This window comes from Dendrobates tinctorius, unplaced genomic scaffold (genome assembly GCF_039654945.1).
Source record: "Dendrobates tinctorius isolate UK_male_01 unplaced genomic scaffold, ASM3965494v1 ptg000025l, whole genome shotgun sequence".
Lineage (NCBI taxonomy): Eukaryota > Metazoa > Chordata > Amphibia > Anura > Dendrobatidae > Dendrobates > Dendrobates tinctorius.
Genome location: NW_027361693.1, coordinates 9,990,001 through 10,017,908, shown reverse-complemented (window position 1 = coordinate 10,017,908; position 27,908 = coordinate 9,990,001). Strand labels below are relative to the sequence as shown.

General features: G+C 37.1%; 1 protein-coding gene across 1 annotated transcript in view; it reads left to right on the top strand.

Moving 5' to 3' along the window:
• CDH18 (cadherin 18) overlaps positions 1-27,908 on the top strand; it is a 1,129,863-nt gene that overhangs the window by 712,897 nt on the left and 389,058 nt on the right. The window contains exon 5 of the mRNA XM_073569448.1: positions 17,897-18,064. Coding sequence (XP_073425549.1) covers positions 17,897-18,064 — 168 coding nt within the window. The remainder of the gene's footprint in view (positions 1-17,896; positions 18,065-27,908) is intronic.

Below are 27,908 nucleotides of genomic sequence, written 5' to 3'. Positions count from 1 at the left end.
TATGTGTATATATCTATTCTATTCTAACCTGTCAGTGGGATTTTATTGTATGAATTGCCGGCATTTCAAAGGACATGGCTGCGTAAAAATCAGAGAGCACTCGCATAGTCCGAGTGCTGTGCAATTATTTTGTCTCACCCACAGGCTTGCATTGGTGATTCTCAGCCAATTCCCTGTGACAATCGCAGCATTCTGCGATTTTAAACGCACGCCAACTGCCGCTGAGAAAATAAATGTTGATGTGAGCTGCCCCATAGCTTAACACTGTGGGCAATTGTATTCTAAAGTGCCACAATATAAACAAATATTCCCAAATAAAGGATTTCTTATATTTCAGATCACTTGTCCTAACCTCTTTGATGACAGCATGCTCATTTTTCTATTTTTACATTATATATATATATATATATATATATACAGTTAGGTCCGTATATGTTTGGACAGAGACATTTTTCTAATTTTAGTCCTAGACATTACCACAATGAATTTTAAACAAAACAATTCAGATGCAGTTGAAGTTCAGACTTTCAGCTTCCATTTGAGGGTATCGACATTAAAATTGGATGAAGGGTTTAGGAGTTTCAGCTCCTTAACATGTGCCACCCTGTTTTTAAAGGGACCAAAAGTAATTGGACAGATTAAACAATTGTAAATAAAATGTTCATTTCTAGTACTTGGTTGAAAACCCTTTGTTGGCAATGACTGCCTGAAGTCTTGAACTCATGGACATCACCAGACTGTGTGTTTCCTCCTTTTTGATGCTCTGCCAGGCCTTCACTGCGGTGGTTTTCAGTTGCTGTTGTTTGTGGGCCTTTCTGTCTGAAGTATAGTCTTTAACAAGTGAAATGCATGCTCAAATGGGTTGAGATCAGGTGACTGACTTGGCCATTCAAGAATATTCCACTTCTTTGCTTTAATAAACTTCTGGGTTGCTTTGGCTTTATGTTTTAGGTCATTGTCCATCTGTAGTATGAAACGACGACCAATCAGTTTGGCTTCATTTGGCTGGATCTGAGCACACAGTATGGCTCTGAATACCTTAGAATTCATTCGGCTGCTTCTGTCCTGTGTCACATCATCAATAAACACTAGTGACCCAGTGCCACTGGCAGCCATGCATGCCCAAGCCATGACACTGCCTCCGCCATGTTTTACAGATGATGTGGTATGCTTTGGATCATGAGCTGAACCACGCCTTCGCCGCACTTTTCTCTTTCCATCATTCTGGCAGAGGTTGATCTTGGTTTCATCTATCCAAAGAATGTTCTTCCAGAACTGTGCTGGCTTTTTTAGATTTTTTTTAGCAAAGTCCAGTCTAGCCTTTTTATTCTTGATGCTTATGAGTGGCTTGCACCGTGCAGTGAACCCTCTGTATTTACTTTCATGCAGTCTTCTCTTTATGGTAGATTTGAATATTTATACGCCTACATCCTGGAGACTGTTGTTCACTTAGTTGGCTGTTGTGAAGGGGTTTCTCTTCACCATGGAGACTATTCTGCGATCATCCACCACTGTTGTCTTCTGTGGGCGCCCAGGTCTTTTTGCATTGATGAATTCACCAGTGCTTTCTTTCTTTCTCAGGATGTACCAAACTGTAGATTTTTCCACTGCTAATGTTGTAGCAATTTCTCGGATGGGTTTTTTCTGTTTTTGCAGCTTAAGGATGGCTTGTTTCACCTTCATGGAGAGCTCCTTTGACCGAATGTTTCCTTCACAGCAAAACCTTCCAAATGCAAGCACCACACCTCAAATCAACTCCAGGCCTTTTATCTGCTTAATTGCAAATGACATAATGAAGGGATTGCCAACACCTGTCCATGAAATAGTCTTGGAGTCAATTGTCCAATTACTTTTGGTCCCTTTAAAAACAGGGTGGCACATGTTAAGGAGCTGAAACTTCTAAACCCTTCATCCAATTTTAATGTGGATAACCTCAAATGAAAGCTGAAAATCTGAACTTCAACTGCATCTGAATTGTTTTGTGTAAAATTCATAGTGGTAATGTCTAGAACCAAAATTAGAAAAATGTTGTCTCTGTCCAAATATATATGGACCCAGCTGTACATACTAGCTGAAGAGCCCGGCATTGCCTGGGCACAATAACCAACTGTGGTTAGTTATAACAAATTATAATGATTATATTGCACATAAAAACATTTCACATCATATAAGCAACACTACAGATTTGCAACACAAATTAACTAAACGATTACCCAAGTATCCTCTCCTGTGTGATACTTTCTGCTGAGCTGTGTAGCTAATCATATCATGTGTTACTGACTGCTCAGCCATGTATCTAATCCTATCCTGTGTGATACTGTCTGCTGAGCCGTGTATCTAATCCTATCCTGTGTGATACTGACTGCTGAGCCATGTACCTAATCCTATCATGTGTGATACTGACTGCTGAGCCATGTATCTAATCCTATTCTGTGTGATACTGTCTGCTGAGCTGTGTATCTAATAGACGATAACACCATAGAAATGATAAGAATAATAGGCCTCAGTTACCACAACTGTCTACAAATAAATCTAACTGTTGCTGATAGCAACCAATCACTTCTCATTTTACATCTTTTAAACAGCTCTGGGACAGCGTGGCGAGTTTTGAGTGGCGACTTTTGTGTTTCGACTTTTATGTGGCGAGGTTGGTGTATGTGTGGTGAAATGTGTGCTGAGGGTGGTATATGTGTTGAAGCACGTGGTAGTGTGTGGCACATTTTGTGTGTGTGTTCATATCCCCATGTGTGGTGAGTATCCCATGTCAGGGCCCCACCTTAGCAACTGTACGGTATATACTCTTTGATGCCATCGCTCTCATTCTTTAAGTCCCCCTTGTTCACATCTGGCAGCTGTCAATTTGCCTCCACCACTTTTCCTTTCACTTTTTCCCCATTATGTAGATAGGGGCAAAATTGTTTGGTGAATTGGAACACACGGGGTTAAAATTTCACCTCACAACATAGCCTATGATGCTCTCGGGGTCCAGATGGGTGACTGTGCCAAATTTTGTGGCCGTAGCTGCGACTGTGCAGATGCCAATCCCGGACATACACACACATATATATACATACCCACATTGAGCTTTATATATATATATAATTTGATATATTATTTTATATGCATACTGTATATATATATATATATATATATATATATATATATATTCTTCGAGTCATTGTAAAGGAAATATGTGACCCTCTAGTAGTGTGTCTTCCCTTGCATTGTTCTTTGTAGCATACAAACAATTGTCACTGAATATATGGAAAATGTACTTTAAATGATTGTATGTGTAACAGAGAAGCATGAACTTTGTTTAACAGAGAAACGTGAACATGCATTAATCAATTTGTTGCACCTGACTTACAAGAAAAAGACCAGAATATTTAAAAATATGACATTACTACATTACTGTAGAAGCTTGGAATTGCATGTTTTTAATCATGCTTTGAACCAGAAATGAAAGAAAAATAGAAAATCAATCAAATTAATGAATATTGAACAAATTAATTACAAATACTGTAAAATGAATGAGTGAATGAATACATAAAACATGTATAGTTTGCTTTCTTTAAAACATCTCCATAATTAATAAATATATTTGCTTTTATGTCTTTAGATTTAAAAAATATTAATATAGATAACCGTTTATCATTTAATCCCTTTAACCCTAAGGAGGTTTGGACGTTAATGACAAGGCCAATTTTAACAATGATCCCACCGATTTTGAGATTTTTTGTGACATATTATACTTCATGAATGCGGTAAAATTTATTTGATATGACTTGAGATTATTTGTGAAAAAAAATGGAAATTTTGAGAAAATTTGGAAAAATTTTCAACTTTCAAACTTCGAGTTCTTATACCCTTAAATTAGAGACATGTCACACAAAATAGTTAATAAATAACATTTCCCACATGTCCACTTTACAATAGCACAATTTTTGAAAGATTATTTTTCTTATGAAATTATGAGGCTTAAAAGTTGACCAGCGATTTCTCAATTTGCAGCAAAATTTACAAAACCATTTTTTTAGTGACCACGTTTGAAATGAAATTGTTAGGTCTACGCGATACAAGATACCCGAAAATGACACCATTATAAAAACTGCACACTTCAATGTGTTAAAAGCTACATTAAAGTTTATTAACCCTTCAGTTGCTTCATTTCTGGAATGTGGAAAAAAATGAACATTTAACTTTTTTTCACAAAAAATTTACTTTAGACCCCAATTTTTTTATCTTCACAAGGGTAACAGGAAAAAGCAGATCCCAAAATTTGTTGTTCAATTTCTCCTGAATGTGACTATACCCCATATGTGGGGTAAAACCCTCCCAGCTCATAAAGGATGGAGTGCGATTTGACTTATTGAATGCAAAATTTGTTGGAAAAATTAGCGGACTCCATATTGCGTTTGGAGAGCCCCTGATGTGCCTAAACAAAAATCCCCCACAAGTGACATCATTTTGAAAATATCCCTCAGGGAACTTATCTAGATGTATTTTTTTTATTTTCACAGCTGAATGAATGACTTCTGTGAAGCAAATTTGCTTTAATAATTAGTCAACGTCATGTCTGTTTGGAGAAGCCCTGATGTGCCTAAACAGTGAAAAACACACACAGGTTTCCTCTTTTTGGAAATTAGACCCCTCAAGGAATGTATTTACACTCCCAGGTGCTTTACCGAAGTTTATAATGTTGAGACGTGAAAATAAAGAAATCACATTTTCCCCACAAAAATCTAATTTTAGCCCCTTTTTTATTTTGACAAGGGTAGCAGGAGAAATTGCACCATACAGTTTCTTGCTCAATTTCTCCTAATTAAGCTGATACCCCATATATGGGGGAATACTACCTTTGCAAAGTTCAGAAGGGAAGGAGCGCCATATTGGAGTTCAGATTTTGCTGGAATGGCTTGAGAGTGCCATGTCTCATTTGCAGAGCTCCTGAGGTTCCAGAACAACAGAAATCCCACTTTTGTTAACGCATTTTACAAACTAGCCTCCCAATTAATTCATCTATTGGTGCAGTGATCCTATCAACACCACTTGTGCCTTACAGAATTTTATACCCTTGAGCAGTGAAGAAATAACAAATTACATTTTTACCACAAAAAATGTTGTTTTAACCCCAAGTTTTTAATTTTTCTAAGGGCTAATAGGAAATTTTTTTACAACAAGGTGACGTCCATTTTTTTCTGAGTGCACCAACACCCTATGTGTAATCGGGAAAAAATTTTCAGGCACAGTGAAAAGTTCAGAAGGTAAGGGGCGCCATACTATAGCGCAGATTTTACTGTTAAGGTTTGCGGGTGCTTTGACCCACTGAAAGAGCCCCTGAATTTCCTGAACAGCAGAAACCCCCCAATATGTGACTCCATTTTATAAACTACACTTCTCAACAAACTCATCTATGGGTGCAGTGATTATATTGACACCACAGTTGTATCAAAGAATTTTATAACATTGGCATTGAAGAAAAAATAATTAAATTTTTAACACCAAAATTTTGTTTTAACCCTATAATTTTTACATTTTCACACAGGAAGTGGGTAAAAATGGCACCATAATTTGTCCCACAATATCTACTGAACATGGTAATGCCCCATATGTAGCTGTACATTACAGCTTAGCCATATGGAGAGACTCAGGAGGGATGGAGCACTTTTTGCATACTGGAGCACAGATATTCATAGAATAGTTTGCGGATTCCATATACAGAGCCCTTAAGTGCTAGAAGAGTAGAATCCTTCCCTCAAGTGACCCCATTTTGGAAATGTTTTCCCTTTGGGAATTAATCTACAGTTGTAGTGACAATTTTGACTCCATGGGTGTTTTCAAGAAACATGCATCAATAAATGTTGCTGATTGAAAATTGCAAACTGCTGTTCAAGTGACCAGTATGCTGCAGTGACCAGTATGTTGTAGTGACCAGTAAGTTGCAGTCACCAGCATGTTACAGTCACCAATACATTATGTCCAGCTCATGCTTCTGGAGGCATGCACATGAAAGTTAGGTGGACTCTCATCGCTTCTAAATTGCCAAACATGTGGACCATATGTTTGGTTTAGGTATACTGTGGGGCTAAGAAGGGTGGGGGACATATGGATTTGGATTTCCTTTTATTAGAAACATTTTTCATAATGTTTGGGGTCACATTTATCTGGGCTCTACGCAGAGCACCTACATCAGGGTTTCCATCAAAATCTCTGTGAGACGTGATTCAGATGAAACCCCTGTATTATCCAGTCACTATAATGAGGCAGAAGAGTTACTCTCGACGCCGACTGGCCTCTGTTTAGTGGTGTCCTTCTTTTCAGAAGTTCAGAGAACTGTGGCAGACAGTACATTTATGTAATCCTAAAAAGGCGGACATCGCCAAATCACAGGTCCTGTGACGTCCACAGTACCTCCATCTTCCTCATTATAAGGAAACATCAGATGGGGTTCCATTTAAATATTGTATTTCAGAGATTTACATGGAAACTCTGAGGTAAGGGCTCACTGCAGATCGCAGGATAAATGTGAGCTTAGCCTTACTGAAATCTTTGGGAGGCAGAATAAACAAATTAACAGCAGGTGAAGAATTGATTTAATTTTTTTTAAACCGTTCCTCATGGGGTATAAGTGATATGGTGACTTTACTGTTTGGGTGGGTGCAATTACAGCTACAACAGATTTATATAGTTGTTTATGTTTGGCTGCTGTCACACACTAAAAACACTTTTTATTGGGCATCGCCATATTTGAAAGCTATACTTTTTCTATATTTTGAGTGACAGAGACATGGGAAGGCTTGTTTTTTGCACCATTTTTTAGACACTTGACATTTTTTGATCGCTTTCTATTCCAATTTTTTGGAGGCAAAATTAACAAAAACCAGTAATTCAGGATTTTTTGTTTTATGTAGTTCCTCATGTGATAAAATTGATAAGGCATTTTTATTCTTCTGTTCAGTATGCTTACAGTGATACCACATTTAAATAATTTTATATTATTTTCTTATGCTTTGCCGCTTTTAACCATAAAAGCTATTTTAGAAAAAATATATATATTTTTGCATTACTTTAGTCAAAGAGCTATAACTTTTTATTTTTCCACTGATAGAGCTATATAATGGCTTGTTTTTTTGTGGGTCAAGATGACATTTTCAGTGGTACAATGTTTATTTATATTCGTCCTTTGGATTGCTTTGTATTCCACTATGATGATATTGCCTTGTTTTTATTTATGTTTTTTCAATGATGTTCACTAAAGGGGGTAACTATTGGGTCAGTTTTATAGGTCGGACATTTCGGCGATACCAAATATGCACACTTTTATTGTTTACATTTCTTTCATAAAAATATTTCTTCATGGGTATTATATATATATACACATACAGTATATATGTGTATATATATATATATATAATGTTTTTAAAATAGTTTTACAATATTTTTCAAACTATTTTCTAACTTTAACTTTTTTTTACTAAAGGGGTGTTTACTAAAGGGGTTAATTTTTGGGACGGTTTTATAGGTCGGGACGTTCCAGTTGCGGCGATACCAAATATTCGCACTTTTTTGTTTATATTTCTTTCACAAAAATATTTCTTCATGGGTACGATATATTTTTTTATGTTTTTAAAATAGGTTTACAATATTTTTCACACTGATTTTTAACTTTAACTTTTTTACTTTGTCTCACTATGGAACTTTAATTTTTGCAGACTGATTGCTTGTATAGCATAGAGATGAGCACAAGGTTCATGCATTTAATAACTGGTTCATGCAGCATTACATGAACACCCGATTTATTACATTATGGCTGGTCAGAGCAATGAAAGCAATTCTTACAATCCACCTTTCATGTCTCCCCTATTTCCTCACAGATTGTAAGCTTATGAGCAGGGGCATTATTCCTCTTGCTATCTGTTGATTTATGTGATTATTGTTAATCTGTAATGTCTTTTACTGTCTAAACAAGTCTCCTTTAACACCTTAATGACCACCAATACGTCTTTTGACTGACCAGAGATATAAAAGAATAGCCTCCCAAACAGGTGACAATCAAGCAGCTGTTGACTGTACACTATAGCTGATAACTTGCTGTATCAGCCACGGTCATTGTTGGCATCATCCATATCTGTTTAACCCCTTAGATGCTGCTGTCAATAATGACTATATCATATAAATGGTTAAAAGATTGTGGGGGCTTTCTCTTTATCCCATCAGCACCCTGAGATCATGATTGTGCAGTTCTGATGTTTGCCATGGCAGTTCATGGCCAAATAACGGCCTTAGAGTCTCACGGCTAAAGTGGCCTGTTCAGAGGTTACTGACATTTAGGTGGTAAAAATATACTTTTTCATTTCTATCATGCCACTTTGTATTAATTCCTGAAAAGCACCTGAAGCATTAATAAACTACCTGATAGCAGTTTTCAGAATGTCAGAGTGTGTTGTTTTTAAAATTGTGTCACTTTTGGGGGTTTTCCAATATGTAAGACCCTCAAAGTCACTGCAAACCTGGATAGGTCCCTAAAAAAAATAATTTTGTAAATTTCCATGCAAAAATGAAAAATTGGTGCTACATTTTTAACCTCCTAAAATGCTAAGAAAATAAAATAACATTTTACAAATGGTGGTGATGTAAAGCAGACATGTGATAAATATTATTTATTAATGTTTTGCTATGGTATGACTATCTGAATTAAAGGGATAATCTTTTAAAGTTTGAAAATTGCTAATTTTTTACATTTTAGTCAAATTTCTAATATTTTTTTATAAACAAACACAAAACATATCAATCTAAATTTATTATTATCATAAAGTATAATGTGTCACAAAAAAACAAAACAATCTCAAATTCACTGGAATTTGTTGAAGCGTTCCAGAGTTATTACCACATAAAGTGACACTGGTCAGATTTTTAAAATTTGGCTCTGTCACTAAGGGGTTAAACTTAAAGTGCTGCGAAATATGTTGGCGCTATAGAAATAAAATTATTATTATTATTATAATATTATGAAGCACCTTGGGGTTCAAGGTGCTCAACACATCAAAATACATTCCTTGAGGGATCTACTTTCCTAAATTGTGTCACTTTTGGGAGGTTTCCACTTTTTAGGCACATCAGGGGCTCTCCAAACAGGACATGGCATCCGATAATGATTCCAGGAAATTTTACGTCCAACGACTATGACTTCTCCAGCAATTGTTAAGGCAATTTTTGTGTTCAGATAGTCAAATGGCACTCCTTCTTCCCTTCCAAGCTCTGCTATGCACCCAAACAGTGGCTTTCCCCAACTTGTGTAGTTCTGGCATGCTCAGGAGAAATTGCTGAACAAATTTTGGGGTCCGTTTTTATTGTTACCCTTGTGAATATAAAAAAATTGGGTCTAAAGTACATTTTTGTGGAAAAAAATTAAATGATAATTTTTTTCCCACTTTCCAAAAATTCATGTCAAGCAATTTTCCATAGACCCCTCAAAGTTACTTCAAATGTGAGGTGGTCACTAAAAAAATGGTTTTGTAAATTTTGTTGGAAAAATGAGAAATTGCTGGTCAAATTTTAACCCTTTTAGCTTCCTTGCACAATTTTTTTCAAAATATGCGCTGATGTAAAGTAGACATGCGGGTAATGTTATTTATTAACTATTTTTAAAATTTTCCAAATTTTCTACAAATTTGATTTTTTTCACAAATAAGCACAAGCTGTATCAAAGAAATTTTAATACTATCATTGTTATGCATCAGGATTCTCCTGTTGTGTAGGATAGACCCCAGGCATTGCCTGGTGCTGTGGTCTCCCATTCTGGCCTGGCCGCTGAAAGTGCTGATCAGCACAGACATCAGTCCCAGCTTTTGCTCAGGCTCGAGGTATTCATTTTGTTACTGCTGGCTTCCCAGCCAAGTCTATGGTAACCAGTGATAGGCAGGTGCAGCTTGAATTTTGGGACTCTAAGTCCAGTGGTCATCCGACTGAGCATGTCCATGATGTAGGGTCTGCTCATTGGTGGTCCGATGATTTCTACTCTGGCTATGTGGCAGCTTTAGATTGGCCAGCAGGTGACATCTCAGCCGACTGGGCATAAGTGTTTGGAGTTGAGCCTAATGTATAAAAGGCTCCCAGCAGCGCTCGTGGGCATGCTAGTTTCACTTATGTGTGGATTATGCGAGTGGAAACTCTACCACTCTGTCTGTATGTTTGAGTGTGTCACTTTAGTCTTGGAGAGAACCTACATAGGCAGGTAGGGTTAGGACTTGTTAACTTACCTTCACTTAGCATCTGTTTCCTTCATGTGTGCGGTTAGCTCAGTTGAGTTACAGAGCAAGTCCAACCCTAAAGCTATACTCTGGGAAAGTGACAGGGTTCTACACTTAACGTCCCATGTGTACTCTTCCTTGGCTTAGCATCTGTCTCCTACTTCTGTGCAGTTAGCACAGTTGAGTTACAGATCAAGTCCAGCCCTTGTGCTAGTTCCCTGTGACGTTTAACAGGGTTTAGAACTTTACTTATTTTTTTACTTTACCACTCTGTGCAGTAACAGAGCTGGGTATGCTGAGTTCCGTTCACATTGTGTGACATTTAACAGAGCTGCTGTCTGGTTCCTCCATTGTTCACTAGCAGCAGTTATACATCTCTGCAAAGTGGACCCCGGGTTGCGATTGCACTTTATTATTTATTTTTTTATAGTGCAGTCCGCCAACCCTAACAATCATGAAGTAAAACATGTCATGAAAAAAGCTTTCTCAGAATCAGTGGAATCCTTTGAAGCGTTCCAGAGTAATTACCTCATAAATTGACTGCGGTCAAAATTGTAATAATTGGCATGGTCATTAAAGTACAAACTGCTTTGGGGATAAAGGGGTTAATACAATATTTCTCTGAACACCTTAAATTATATTTCATGATTTACCTATTTGTTGTAACTAGAGATGAATGCATTGATTCAAAGCAAATTAAATTAGCTTGAAAACGCACAAAAAAGTAGGATTTGCTGTTGTCCAATTTTTTATGAATTCAATTTAGGTCTGGGACGTGTCTTCTATCCACCAAACAACTTACTCCCTCCAGTGTTCCATCTTCTCAGTGCTCTTTGTTGCTTAGTATCTTTAGTATGGCTGTGTTTTCATTAACATAATATATTTTAGCTATCACACTAGGTCATGATGGGTATGATGAATAATCTAAAAGTGCTTCTCGCCACTCTGATGTTATAGTTTTGATTATCCACTCTCTGGACTCTCTGCTTCTATGACATGCTCTAATTTGTGGCCATATTTCTGTATCCTCTGAACTCTAGTCCCCTTCTCTTCACTGCTTCTTCAACATACTTTCTTATGTCTAGCATTTTCTATTCTAGATGTCTGTAAATAGATCTAACATTGACATTATTGCTCGAAATCTGGTTTCTTTATAATTGTGGAATCCTAATATTTGTCTTATCGTTTCCACTAAAAAAATGCTGACTTAGGCTAGTGCTTTCTTCTTCTTGGTGGAATAAATTGCTGTGTGAAAACAAACATGCTTGCTGTTTGTCACATACAACAAATATTAGATTAACATAACACCTTTGAAGAGCATGAAAACACATTTCCTGTGACTTATAGCTTTAAATAAATGGCCTGCATTTGATGATTTGAGAAAACCTGTCTGCATAGGCTGGAGATAATCAAATGAAAGGACTAAGGCATGTTGAAATAATGCTGCTAAACATGAGCTTCAAGTGTACGTGTGCAAAAGACAACACTGGAGAATAAATATATATAAAGATTTGCATTATCTATCAATTCATTTTCATACAAATGTAATTTTTCATGTGCGTCGAAACAATGTTCAATAATGGAATTTAATTACTCCTTTCTACATGTAAAAAATATTTTCACCATAGTTGTCTATATATGAAATTAACACAGATTATGAAACTTTTAAATTGCATATATTTTTCCACAAAATACTTGCTAGTAAAAGTATTGCTGCCATATCTTATGTTACAATATTGACAAGGCTTAAAGCCCTTTTACATTTAGCGATGCACCAGCGATCTGACCAGCAATACGACCCGGTCAGGATCGCTGGTGCATCGCTAAATGATCACTATTGAGTTTCCACACAGAAAGATCTCACAGCGATGCAGCAGCAACGCAGCGCACGATACTCACCTTTCACACACAGCGATCCAGACATCCTCCTGCCCGCCTCCACGCGTCACTCGTCTCACACAGCAGGAAGCCCAGCAGGAAGCAGACGATGAGAAATGGAGCCGCCTGATCTCGCGCGATCAGCGAAAAACAGCGGGGGAGACGGTCGGAGGTAAGTATCACAGATAGCGATATCGCTAGCAATATCGCTATAATGTCACAAAATCAGTGATGTTTTAGCGATATTGCTAGCGATATCGCTATATGTAAAACCCCCTTTACTTGCCTGAAGCTAGTAACATATGACAAGAAAGCTTTGGTAAGCAAGTGCTGTCAATATTCATTGTGAGAGAGGGGAGAGGAGCATGCAAAACCAGCAAATGGAATTGTGCACTTAACATATTTATCTCAACTTCAGTTTCTGCAGAACAGAGGTGGTTATGAGTACACTCGAGGTGTGATTTTTATAGGCGTCAGGTCAGCAATTCTTCTACATACAGGTGATCTGATCATCACCTGTATGTAGCAGAGGTGATCGGGTTATGGCAGGTTTTAGTCTCCCATGGAGACTATTGAAGTATGCCAAAAGTTAAAAAAAAAAAGTTTTTTAAAAAATCTAAAAAATTTAAAAAATATAAAAGTTCAAATCACCCCCCTTCGCCCCATTTAAAATAAAATAAATCAAACGCATGTCAGTTCAAATCATTCTTGTCATTTTCAAATGAATGGGAAACAAAAATGCAAGTGAAAATGCTACAAAAACACTTGTAAAAACACTGCATAGAAATTTTCTTATCAACATCTGTTATTTAATGCAGAGGATTTCTAGGAAAAGTAAATTAAATTGACATAGAAATGATAAATCCCCCATTGATCCAACACTGAATAAAGTTGAGCAGAGACACCGGAGCTTTGGCACTGATGCCATGGAGGATTTAGCAGGGTATTTTCGGTACATAAAGGACTTTTTTATAACTTTTTTATTCTGCTGTTTGTGAGGCAAGATGCTCAAAAAGCCGGCAATTTTTCTAATGTTTTCTATTGTTATTCTTGCTGGAAGAATATTTCAGGGTTGGAGCCCAACTTTTATTTTTGCCCAGGGCCCCAAGCTGTCTAAAACCAGTCCTGTTAATATCAGTAATTTTACCTTAGAAATGAGTAATGCAATATTGTTGTGTCGTTTATTTATTTATTTATTTTTAATCTGAATGAAAAATGGCTTGTTAATTGATTTTTATCTGCATTAAACCCAATTGTGTAAGAATTCAGTTTACCTTACTGGAAAAAAATACTTTATGGTGTTTCAAATAAGCATAATACAACCATTTCTTTTCAAATAATTTTATTGGTTTTCAGTATTTTAACAGGGTAAGGGAAGGAAGGTAGGAAGGGAGGAAAGGGAATAGGAAGTAAAGAACCTTGTACAGGTACGGAAAAAATTTAAAACTAGAGAACCCACAAATAGGCATTAAATAGCATATAGCAAATAACAACATAAAAGGAAAAGAAGATCGCCAATCCTTATTATGGGGTAACATTCTTGGAAGGAGATACAACATCCCGGTACTACAACAGCCATGTTTAGGCCTTAAAATATAATACCTCTTAATAGGTCTATTTGATATGGAATTTGTTGTTCCAAATCTTCCATTTTTTTGTATATTTGTGGATGTGATTGTTGTTAATCGCAAATCTGAGTTCTAAACCACTATGTTGGCCTATTATATCAAGTATGTCCGAAAACTTAGGAACCTCGACTTTCTTCCACCATTGTGCTAACATGGTCTTAGTCACTAAGAGGATGTGTATGATAATGTATCTTACCGAATCATCAAACTGTTCCATGTCTAATGAAAGAAGTGCTCTTTCAGGCGTAATTGTGAAGTCCTTAGCAATGAGGTTAATGTGCTGTGTGACCTGGAACCAGAGGTTTTCGATCTTTGAACAACCCCAAAATATATGGTAGAGGTTCCCTTGATGTCCACAGCCTCTCCAGCACAAGGAAGATAATTCTGTGCTAAAATGTGGTAACCTTGTCGGGGTATTGTACCACCTATTTAACAGTTTAAAATAACCCTCGTGAAGACCCATTGATATGTTGGAATTGTAAGTGAATTTGATGGCATCGTTTCAATTCTCAAAACAGATATCAGCACCTAAATCGGACTCCCATCTCTTCATGTATATGTTTTTGTGGCTCGTTAGGTCTTTGACGACAGATCTATACAAATTACGCAGACTCCAGAGGCTTTTCTTTTTAAGGTTGCACAACAGTGGAGTTAGCATTTCATAATTTAAAGTCTTCCCTTTTATGATTTTCAAAATTCTGTCTTTCAACATGGTGTAAAAGACCAGCTCAGATGATGGTAGATTATATATAGCTTTGATCTCATTGAATTTCAAGAACTCCACTCCACTAAAAACATCCCCCACCCTTTTGATTCCAGATTTCCCCCATACCTCCGGCATCGGGAGATCATCCATTAGTGCAAACAAAGATAGGGGTAGTTTTAAGATTTGCTCTGCTTTTTTGATATTTTTAGTCGGCTTAAAGAGTTCCTTCCAGGCTGTGATTATCAGCCGGAATACAGGATGCGATGAGTTCACACTGTGCTTTTGCAGAAGGAATAATACAACCATTTCAAGAATTACCCACATGCAGATTTTGGTTATGCTTTTGAAGTCAAAAGTGTATCCAAAATAGAGAAACATGTCAAGAACTTTTCTTTAGCTCCAAACATTTACAAAAATATCATGCTACTCTAGTCAACCTGGATCTATTTGTTTTTTTTCTATGCTGTGTTTGGTAGAGACCATTTCATATTTGATGCTTTTTATCACAAAAATATTTTTATTTTTATTCTAAAGCTTAGTTATGCTTTTTTTTACTATTCCCATTTTGCTGGAGCATGAAAAGCATACTTTCACATCTCAGAGTACTAAGTTTTAGCAACATTTTATAGCGCATTGTCTGAAAACAATCAATAACAAATTCTGTAATTCAGAATAGAGTACGTTTAGGATTGATGTCTTTTGTACCTGAAAATTGAAGCCCATTTATACTTAGAATTCACAAAACTGTTGAATGGAACAGGTTTTATGGTAAATTGCTGTTTTAAGCTCTTTTAAGTGTAATATATTTAGATTTTAATATATATCTGTAAACAGCAATCACAACTTGTGTGCATTTTAACAGATGGTAATTCTTAAATGGTTGCTGTTTTCTACTTTAAAGGAATTTATTCACAGACACCATTAAATCACTGTTTTATATTATACATAAGCAGAAACTAGAGACTCATCTGGAAAAAAAGACATAAATATATCTGTTAAGTTAATTTTATTTGGAAATTGCTATACTCCAGCACATCTGGTTAGCTTAGCTCTGTTCATTCTCCGCTTCTGATCTTCATAATATAATCTAGCGGTTTTGTTCTGAAAATAGGCGTAAGACTATCAGAATTTAATTATAAATATAAGGTCATTATATAAGTCTTATTCAAACACAGTTTCTTGTGGGGGAGATTTTAACCCTCAACTGGTGAGGTGGGGTTTTTGTCACACAACTGGTGATGTGGGGTTTCATATACCCCAGTGTTTAGAAATCTCTTATTTTTACAGAAAACGCAAAGATCACGTTTCCTTATTGGCGATTGATTACACATAAGTATAACAAATTTTTGACACCCACAAGTTGATACAAACAGAACAAACAGAAACTCAGTTATAAATTTGTGCAAAAATAAAGAAGTTTTCAAATTTGAAAATGCGTAAAAAAGGATAACATGAGTGGTGATGTGGGGTTCAGCAAGGCCAAGACAGCACTTAGCGACAGCTAGCTCTGTTATGCGTGGCCAGAAGAGAGAGGCCTTGACAACATCCTGTTGACAAGGAAATGGATGAAAGCTAGTGAGACATGTATCCTCATACCAGTATTTTTCACTGAATGGCAGGCGAACAAAAATTCCTTGGGGTGTGTCAAACCCCACCTCACCAGTTGATGGTTGAAATGTTTTTGCAGAATTTTTATTTTTTATTCAAGCCAAAAATTCTGTAGCTAAATTGTCAGTTTTTAATCTATAAAAGCATAAAATTATCTTTAAACACAAAGCATTTTTTTTATGACCAATGATCCATTCACTTCAATGGATCTATGGGAGCAGAATGACACATTCACAACCATTAATACCATGAAGAGAGAATGCAGAGCTGGTCATAAAAGTAAAATATAAATTCTTTCACTTAGTGGTCCAAGACCCAGCAAACATACATTTATTACCTATCTGTGGATATGTAATAGGTTTTTATGGGACATGAAGTAGAAAAATGTCCAGCTCACCATAGTAGACATCCTTGGATGTTTGGAGCATGGGAACGCTGTGTTAAGGTGTGAAGAAATCAATATGCAAATTGCCTCTTCAATTATTTCAATTATTTTCCCAGAGGAGCATTGCACAGTGAATAAGCATCCTTACCTTGACAAGCCAGAGCTGGCATGTCACTCTCCACAAGGAGAAATCTTACCCCTTAGACCTGAAGAAATCAAAGCATGAAAAATCCAGCTCAACGAACTAGTGAAAAAATTTCTTCTTTATTCACCAAAAAACGTGTTCATCAGAGGATAAAACAACATTAGTGTAGACCGTTACATGATATGCAACATTGACACATTTCAAGTGACTACGCACCTTTAATCATGAGCATGTTTTTTGGTGAATAAAGAAGAAGGTTTTTCACTAGTTCCTTGAGCTGGATTTTTCATGCTTTTATGGGACATACCAATTTAGCTGATATTAGAGGTTAAACATACTAGTAGTTTGCAGAGTAATTCTAAAATACTATTTTTTATAACAAATTATAATAATTTTAATTATGTATTTTATAACATGTTCTTAATATAATTTATTTTTAAAAACTACTTGATACAAAATCATTAAAAATCATAGTAATTTGTGTTAAAAACACATGTTGTTCAACAACCACAATGTGCTGATACAAAGAGCTATGATATTTAAATTTGTTTAGGCATACAAAAAAAGACAAATTTTTCATACAAAACAAGTATACTTCAGGTCAATTTAATGAAAACTGCAATATATTGAATTGAAATTTGTTAGCTTTTTATATTAGAAAACTTAGTAAACTAAAAAGAAGAAGCAGAAATGTGAAGAAAGTTTGCAATCAGCAATAAAACTTTATAAAGCATGACAATTTGGAATCCTAAAGATCTTAGTATCTGTCAGGACATTGAGAACAATAGGAGATCCATATATCAAAATTAATCAGACATACCATATAATAATAACAACAACTATGCAACTATAATAAAGAAAGTTAGGATTTTGAAAAATAGATCTCATAGTATTGACTTGTTAATTCTCTTAAAATTGTTACCCAAATATTAGTAAATTTGAATGGCTTGATTAAGTTATTTGTTCAGATGAAAAAGTTAGTGGGTTTGCACCATTCACCTTTCCATATTTTACCTTCCATTATCTTGAACAGGAAAAATATTATTCTAACAAGTTAGTTTGCTCACTGGAAAGTCAATCAATTTTAATGTTTTGATCATATTGATTCTTAAGTTAAATTCTTAAATGAGCTCTCCCTTTGATCATTCTTTGATTAGTCTCTTACTTTTCTTCATTTGCATGATTCTTTTATGTTTTAAACTGTGCTACTATTTATGTGCATTTTGAAGATTTCGTCTTCCTTTGAGTCTAATTATATTTTGAAATTTGAGCATATTCATTTCTTTTGTTTTATAGGAGTTATTAGGACAGCACTACCAAACATGGACAGAGAAGCTCGAGAACATTATTCCGTTGTTATTCAAGCAAAGGATATGGCAGGTCAAGTTGGAGGACTTTCTGGATCAACTACTATCAACGTTACACTTATTGATGTCAATGATAATCCACCAAGATTTCCTCAAAGTATGAAGGTCCTTTTTCTTTATTTTCTTTAAATTTATGCTTATGACATAGTTCCATTGCATAATTTTATTTGTTGATTGATGTTAGGACCAAGTTAACTCAGATTTTTCTTACAGTTTCTGATTATAAGAATACCAATCTGTCAGCTTTTCTGACACATTTATTTTAGTGAATCCTTGTATGTCCTATAAAATAGTAATCTTAGAGAATTACACATAACTTTGTGTTGTGCCCTTCCCATATCAGAAAATAATAAATTTATTGAATGTTTAATGTTACCATTCGCCTTGTCAAGGGCATCTGTCCTTATAAAGTTAGCACTGATTTGACTGTATAGGGACTTAGCCCTAAAGGATAACACACATTTCTTAATCTATTTATTTAAAATCTGACAGATTCACCAAAAGTTTCCAAAAATTATTCATTGCTAATCAAATTATCAAAATTACATTATCAGTGAATTGTTTCAAATCTCAAACACTGCAAAAGCCTCCATTGATTCTGACCAAAATATATAACATTCTGAGTTCTCCAAAGACTGTATGCAACCCATCTTAAGCTCTTTAATATAAACAGCCTAAATAACATCAAAGCCACCTCAACCTACAGGAGATGGCCATGAAGAAATTAGATAGAAACCATTATTCACTGCTGCTCTGACACAAACAATCTGTAATATTTCTTCTTTGGTTTTTTTTCGGCTTTTGCTCTCTGTTGCTTTGTCTAAACTGTGACCTGTGTATATTTTCGTTATCCAAATTATCCTGAAAATTTGTGCTGCATTCCCTACCTCTGCTTGTTTACAGGCTATGATCATCTCTCTAGATTGGTTGTGCTATGTGATGTGATTGCTGCAAAGTTTAATAAGGGAGCTTGCTTGGCTCCAAGGACATGTGAGTCTTTAGCAGATGTAATCTTTTGCATTGTGTAAAATGTTGGGGGGCATGATTGATAATTTTCAGTAAGCAAAGAGAACATTTTTTTCAAGTTTGCTAGGTCTTTTGAAATCTCAAAATTTTGAAACTAATTTAATCTGCATTAAGCTGATTTGCTCACCTCTACTATTCCATATATTTCCAGTGGAAACAGAAAAGGGAATACCCAGAATTTTAATATTAAGATACTTCCCACAGAGCTGAGCAAAGGCATGTTGTATAGCTTGCCAAACCCTAATCTGCATAAATAAATCGGAAGCACTCTGAAACAGCTATCAAGGCTAAGCTTTCATACTTACACATAATGCCATGCACTTTGAAGGTTTCGGCGCTGATTTCAGAGATTTTGCATTCTATAAGTGACAATTGCAAGATAGTTTCTTTCTGCCAAGACTAATGCATAGTTTTAGTTTTGCTGCAATTGCAAGGATGCATGTAAAGTGAAATTAATATTTCATGCAAGCCACACAAGGGATGACTAATCCACATATACAAATATACTGTATTTTTTCTATTCTTTTATAACTGTAAAAAACCAGGGGAAGAGTCTTGAGGAGATCATTTGCATATTCCCAGTGCCTTCTGGGATAAGTGAAGAGTCTCCGCGAGCTCAACGATCACTGGGTTTTGGCCATTGCAGCTGAAAAGAGGAAATCGGAAAACCAGGGGAAGAGTCTTGAGGAGATCATTTGCATATTCCCAGTGTCTTCTGGGATAAGTGAAGAGTCTCCGCGAGCTCAACGATCACTGGGTGTTGGCCGTTGCAGCTGAAAAGAGGAAATTGGAAAACCAGGGGAAGAGTCTTGAGGAGATCATTTGCATATTCCCAGTGCCTTCTGGGATAAGTGAAGAGTCTCCGCGAGCTCAACGATCACTGGGTTTTGGCCGTTGCAGCTGAAAAGAGGAAATCGGAAAACCGCGCGATTTTGGATCATCTTTCATCGTCTTTAAGAAATCTCAATATGGAAGAGGCCAGGAGCCATTTGGTGAGCTGCATTTCTTGCTACATGTTCACAGACTTACCAGTGGAAAAGCCAAACTTCACATGCCACAAATGCAAGCTTGTGTCCCTGTTGGAGGAAAAGTTGCAAAGTCTCGAAGAGAGGTTAGCTACGTTGAAGATCATTAAGGAAGGTGAAGAGTTCTTAGACAGAGCAGAATTATCTCTTCATGTTACAGAAAGAGAAGGAATTCGAAGTGCACCTGAAGAAACAGAGGAATGGAGACATGTGACCCAGAGAAGCAGGAGGATCAGGAGGCAGTCAGCACCCATACTTCTCAGGAACCAGTACCAGGCTCTCACACAAGAAAACGATGAAGAAATACATCAGGATAAGACTTTGCCCACAAACAGCAACCTTGTACACCTTCAGAGTCCTCCTGGATGGAGAAAGAAAAATGTTGTGAAGAAGAAACGGAGAGTGGAGGTCATGGGGGATTCCCTGTTGAGAGGAACAGAAGCCGCTATCTGCAGACCGGATATAACTTCAAGAGAAATGTGCTGTCTTCCAGGTGCAAAAATTAAAGATGTGTCTGACAGGATATCAGGACTCTTCAGGCCTAAAGATGACTACCCATTCCTGCTACTACATGTGGGAACAAATGACACCGCAAGAAACGACGTGGAAACCATCTGCAGAGACTTTGAAGACTTAGGCAAGAAAGTGAAAGAACTGGGAGCTCAGGTGGTCTTCTCTTCCATCCTCCCAGTGGATGGCCATGGAACAAGGAGGTGGAATAAGATTCTGCAGGTGAACAACTGGCTACATCGATGGTGCCGTCAGCAACGATTTGGATTTCTGGATCACGGAGTGAATTACCTTTATGATGGACTACTTGCTAGAGATGGGGTGCACCTTACGAAGACTGGAAAATATGTATTTGGAAGTCGCCTTGCTACACTTGTAAGGAGAGCTTTAAACTAGAACAACATGGGAAAGGAAGCAAAAGACCAGAAAAAGCCATACACCTGACAAATGCTATTGTGAACTCTGCTATTAGAAGTGGAAAGGAAGAACACAGACAAAAGAATCTAATTAATAAAAATATTGGAGAAAGCGAAACCAATCACAACATAAAATGTTTCTATACTAATGCACAAAGCATGGGCAACAAACAAGAAGAATTGGAACTACTAACACAGGAAAAGAAATATGATGTCATTGGAATCACTGAAACTTGGTGGGACGATACACATGATTGGAATACAAGGCTAGAAGGATACAACTTATTTGCTAGAAACAGACTTGATAAACGAGGATGAGGTGTCACATTGTATGTTAGAAACGCGTATATCTGCACAGAGATTGAAGCTTCAGAGACTGGGAGTTCTGTGGAAACTGTTTGGGTAAGAATACAAGGACAGAACAATGGAAATGACACCATTGTAGGCATTTACTACAGGCCACCTGTGCAAACTGAAGATATGGATGAACTCTTTATGCATCAAATGGCCAAGTTCTCCAAAAAATATGACATAGTTATCATGAGAGATTTCAACTATCCAGACATTTGTTGGGAATCTCTCTCAGGCAAAACTAACAGGTCAAGGAAATTCTTATCCTCTCTTGCTGACAACTTTATCTTCCAAAAGGTAGGGGAGAAAACAAGGGGAACTGCTACCTTGGATCTAATCCTTACAAACAGGGAGGAAATGGTTGAGGAGGTAAAAGTGGCTGGGACCCTAGGAGGTAGCGACCATGCTATTTTAGAATTTTGGATAACTAGAGGAGGAAGACCTGTGAAGACTCAGACGTCAAGGTTAGATTTCAGAAAGGCAGATTTTAAGGGATTCAGAAAGAGAATTGGAGGAATCCAATGGCTGGATATCCTTAAAGACAAAAATGTCCAGGAAGGATGGGAAATCTTGAAAAATGAAATTCTCAAAGCACAATTGTTAACAATTCCGAAAAGAGGGAAGAATAGGAAGCATTTAAGGAAGCCAGGATGGATGAACACAGAACTTAAGCACATGCTAAAAAGGAAGAAAAAAATGTTTATAAAATGGAAAGAGGGAGGCATATCTAAAGAAGAATATAATGCTGTCTGCAGAACCTGCAGGCCACAAATCAGATTATCTAAACCTGACAATGAATTGAGGCTTGCAAGAGATGTCAAAAGCAATAATAAAGGATTTTGGAGATATGTCAAAAGTAAAAGAAAAGTCAAAGATGCTATAGGATTTTTACAGGATGAAAATGATGAAATGGTAAGACAGGATGTTGAGAAGGCCAAACTTTTAAATTCCTATTTTGCATCTGTTTTCTCTCAGAAAGGAAATGTAACATCAACTGTTCTTCACTGTCCTATTAAGGGAATAGAAGAATCCAGGATATCTATAAACAGAAAGATAGTGAGGAAACACTTAGCTAACCTAAATGAATTCAAGTCTCCAGGTCCAGATGAATTACACCCCAGAGTACTGAAGGAGATAGCAGAAGAAATTTTTGAACCCCTCTCCATAATCTTTGAAAATTCTTGGAGAACAGGAGAAGTCCCAGAAGACTGGAGAAGAGCAAATGTTGTTCCTATCTTCAAAAAGGGGAAGAAGGTGGACCCAGGCAACTATAGGCCGGTGAGTCTGACTTCTATACCAGGAAAGATCTTTGAACAAATTATTAAACAACATGTATGTCAGTACCTGGATAAGAATGAAGTGATTAAACAGAGTCAGCATGGGTTTCTAACTAATAAGTCATGTCAGACTAACTTAATTTCCTTCTATGACGAAATCACTGATTGGGTGGATCAAGGAAATGCTGTAGATATAGTATATCTTGACTTCAGCAAAGCATTTGACAAAGTCTCTCATACAATCCTTATTGAAAAAATGACTAAGTATGGAATGGACAAGGCAACTGTTAGGTGGATTCATAACTGGCTTAGTGATCAGACCCAAAGAGTGGTCGTAAATGGCTGCACATCCAGTTGGAAGAATGTCTCAAGTGGGGTACCACAGGGCTCTGTCCTGGGCCCTGTATTGTTCAACATCTTTATCAACGATTTAGATGAAGGAATTGAGGATAAACTGATTAAATTTGCTGATGACACAAAGCTAGGAGGGATAGCTAATACTAGAGAAGAGAGAGAGGATTCAAAAAGATATAAATAAACTGGAGAAGTGGGCAGCAACTAACAGAATGTTTTTTAACAGGGAAAAATGCAAAGTACTACATCTGGGCAATAAAAATGAAAAAAGCATATACAGAATGGGAGGAATAGGCCTAAGCAACAGCACATGTGAAAAAGACTTGGGTATACTAATAGATCACAGACTGAATATGAGTCAACAGTGTGATGCAGCAGCAAAAAAGGCAAATGCAATTCTAGGATGTATTAACAGAAGCAAACAGTCTAGATCACGTGAAGTAATTATTTCCCTCTACTCCTCTTTGGTCAGACCTCATCTGGAATATTGTGTCCAGTTTTGGGCACCACATTTTAAAAAAGACATCAACAAACTGGGGCAAGTTCAGAAAAGGGCAACCAGAATGGTGACCGGTCTGCAAACCCTGTCTTATGAGGAAAGGTTGCAGGATTTGGGATTGTTTAGTTTGCAAAAGAGAAGACTGAGAGGGGACTTAATAGCTGTCTACAAATATCTAAAGGGCTGTCACATTGTAGAAGGATCAACTTTATTCTCATTTGCACAAGGAAAGAATAGAAGCAATGGGATGAAACTGAATGGGAGGAGACACAGATTAGATATTAGAAAAAACTTTTTGACAGTTAGAGTGATCAATGAGTGGAACAAGCTGCCACGAGAAGTGGTGAGTTCTCCTTCAATGGAAGTCTTCAAACAGAGGCTGGACAGACATCTGACTGGGATGATTTAGCGAATCCTGCTTTGAGCAGGGGGTTGGACCAGATGGCCCAGGAGGTCCCTTCCAACTCTACAATTCTATGATTCTATAACATTTCATGCAAGCCACACAAGGGATGACTAATCCACTTATACAAATATACTGTATTTTTTCTATTCTTTTATAACTGTATTAAAAGCCAATGCGCATGACTAGTGTTGAGCTTTCCGATACAGCAAGTATCGGGTATCGGCCGATATTAGCTGAATCGGAATTCTGATTCTGACTTCTGATACTTTTTTCGTATCGTATACCGGAATCGGAAGTTCCCATAAAGCTATCAGCCTGCTCGATTTGATTCAGCCAATGGGAATCCTCAGAAGTGTGGGCACATCCTGTTAGGCATGTTATCTATTGGCATGGCTGTGATTGGCTGCTGAAATGACGTCATCATGATGCGCAGTCTGTGCGCATCATGATGAGCGGTCTGTGCCGACTGCGGGGGGTCTGTGCCGACTGCGGGGGGTCTGTGCCGACTGTCGTGGGTCTGTGCCGACTGCCGGGTGCCTGTGCCGGCTGCCGGTGGTCTGTGCGGGCCTGCCGGGGGTCTGTATGGGCCTGCCGGGGGGCTTGTGCCGGCTGCCGGTGGTCTGTGCGGGCCTGCTGGGAGTCTTGTGTGTGTGCAGGCATCGTCTGATGGGACTGCAAGTCCCATCGGGTGATGCCTGCTACAATGACAGTGATTGACACATTAGCCAATAATGGGACAGTAGTAGACCCATCATCCGGCTAATGTGTTGAATGTAAAAAAAAAACATACTACATACATACTACATACATACTACATACATGCTACATACATGCTACATATATACATACTACATACATACTATATACATACTACATATATACTACATTCATACAGCATACATACATACTACATACATACTACATACATACTACATACAGTATATACATACTACATACATACTGTATACATACTACATATACTACATTCATGCAACATACATATATACTACATACATACTACATACATACTACATACATGCTGCATACATACAACATATATACATACTACATACATACTACCTATATACTACATACATACTACATACAAACAACATACATACAACATACATATATACTACATACATACTACATACATGCTACATACATGCTACATATATATACATACTATATACATACTACATACATACTACATACATACTACATACATGCTACATACATGCTACATACATACTATATACATGCTACATACATACTACATTCATACAACATACATATATACTACATACTACATATATACTACATACAACATACATACATACTACATATATACTACATTCATACAACATACATACATGCTTCATATATACTACATTCATACAGCATGTATACAACATACATACATAGTACATACATACTACATACATGCTACATATATACTACATTCATGCAACATACATAGATACTACATACATGCTACATATATACTACATTCATACAACATACATATATACTACATACATGCTACATACATACTATATACATACAACATGCTACAGACATACAACATACATACATACTACATACTGCATACATACAACACACATACATTCATACAATACATACAAACTACATACAATACATTCATACATTCATACAATACATACATAGACATACAGTACATATAACAGAGTACATACTCACCAATACTTGTCACATTGTTCCCCGAAGCCAGTGTCATCTAAGGAAAAATATGAAAATAACAAACAAGCCATATACTCCCTGATCCGCAGAAATCCACGTGTGTCCCACGCCGATCTCCCGTGGAGAGCAGCAACATCAGCTGATGCCACCGCTCTCTAGGGGCTCAAGGAATCCAGTGTCGGGAGGTAGGTATCCTTCCGCACTGTATTTCTCCGCCACTGTAAAAAAATAGTCCCTAGTCTCACTTTTGGCATTACTGTGTGAAAAAGTTCCCACACAGCATTTGCCATAAAGTGAGAACAGGGACTAATTTTTTTAAAGTGGCGGAGGAATACACTGCAGAAGGATACCTACCTCCCGACACTGGATTCCTGAGCCCCGTAGAGAGCGGTCGCATCAGCTGATGCTGCTGCTCTCCACGGAAGATCGGCGTGGGACACTCACTCATGGATTTCTGCGGATCAGGGAGTATTTGGTGGTTTGTTATTTTCATATTTTTCCTTAGATGACACTGGCTTCGGGGATCAAAGTGACAAGTAATGGTGAGTATGTACTCTATGTTGTATGTACTGTATGTCTATATGTATGTATTGTATGTATGTTGTATGTCTGTAGCATGTTGTATGTATGTAGTATATATGTATGTTGTGTGAATTTAGTATATATGTAGCATGTATGTAGTATGTATGTATGTTGTATGTATGTTGTATGTATGTAGTATATATGTATGTTGTATGAATGTAGTATATATGTAGTATGTATGTAGTATGTATATATGTAGTATGTATGTAGTATGTATGTATTATGGTTTTTTTTTACATTCAACACATTAGCCGGATGATGAGACTACTACTGTCCCATCATTGGCTAATGTGTCAATCACCGTCATGGTAGCAGGCATAGTCCGATGGGACTTGTAGTCCCATCGGACGATGCCTGCACAGACCCCCGCAGCCTGCACAGACCCCCGGACAGTCGGCACAGCCCCTCGGCAGGCCGGTACAGACCCCCGGGCAGTCGGCACAGACCCCCGGCAGGCCGTCACAGACCCCTGGAAGGTCCATACACACCCCCGAGAGGCTGTACAAGGACAGAAAAGGGTTTTTCTTATTCCGATACCGGAAGTTCCATAGACTTGAATGGGACTTCCGGTATCGGAATCGGCGATACCCGATACTTTTTTTGATCGGTCGATCCATTCCGATACGATATTTTTCAGTACCGGCTGGTATTGCTCAACACTACGCATGACTCTTCACAAACCCAAAAAAGAATTTCCGCTCATGCATGGTAGAGCTTCTTTACACTTATCGACTCTTGGAAAAAGGGGCTTGATGTTACTACAAAGTGTAACTGTGATCTGACCTAGCTTTTTTTGTCCTTTCATATTTGTAAAGCCATCCTTTGAGTGGTGGTGTTTGCATTTTTTATTTTTAATTACCTGTTTTTATAGTCTTATTTAGCAACCATACACTCCTCTAGAACTTTAGAGCCATCTAATTGATTTAACAATGCTAAAAGTCAATATTGGACCGTTAATAAGTCTTTCCACATGACTTGGGACAAAAAGACTTTCTATTTGCACATATGTATTTCCAGGTGTTTACTCATCAAGAATATTTATATATTTAAATTCCCAAAAGTGAACTTTATGGCTTATAAGGGTCCTTATATTGATTGTCACTCTAGACAAAGAAGAAACATTCCCTCTTAGACTAGCTGTCAGATTTCTGTCACCTAGTCAAATCTTGCTTTGCACTGATGAGAGGAAAATATCCAGAAACTTGTTTATGCAAATCAAGTGTTTGGTTTGGCATTCTGTTCTAAGAAGAAATGTGTGATTACATTCAAGTGTAATTGAGTACTATCCAAATATTACATAAATCAGCATACCCCAAAATGTGGATTTTTGCAATCGCTTTCATGTGAATTTAAAAAAAATGACAGTCATTTTTTTAAACCATAAGAGGCATCAGAATGCTCAAAAAAGGAAAATGTCCAGCTTACAGCTCATCTTCCTAAAAAAATGTTGTTTTAGCCCAAGTTTTTCAAAATTATAAGAGAAAATGTGATCCAAAATTTGTTGTGCAATTTCTGCTGAGTAAGCCGATTACCCAAAATGTCCAGGAAGGATGGGAAATCTTGAAAAATGAAATTCTCAAAGCACAGTTGTTAACAATTCCGAAAAGAGGGAAGAATAGGAAGCATTTACGGAAACCAGGATGGATGAACACAGAACTTATGCACATGCTAAAAAGGAAGAAAAAAATGTTTATAAAATGGAAAGAGGGAGGCATATCTAAAGAAGAATATAATGCTGTCTGCAGAACCTGCAGGGCACAAATCAGATTATTT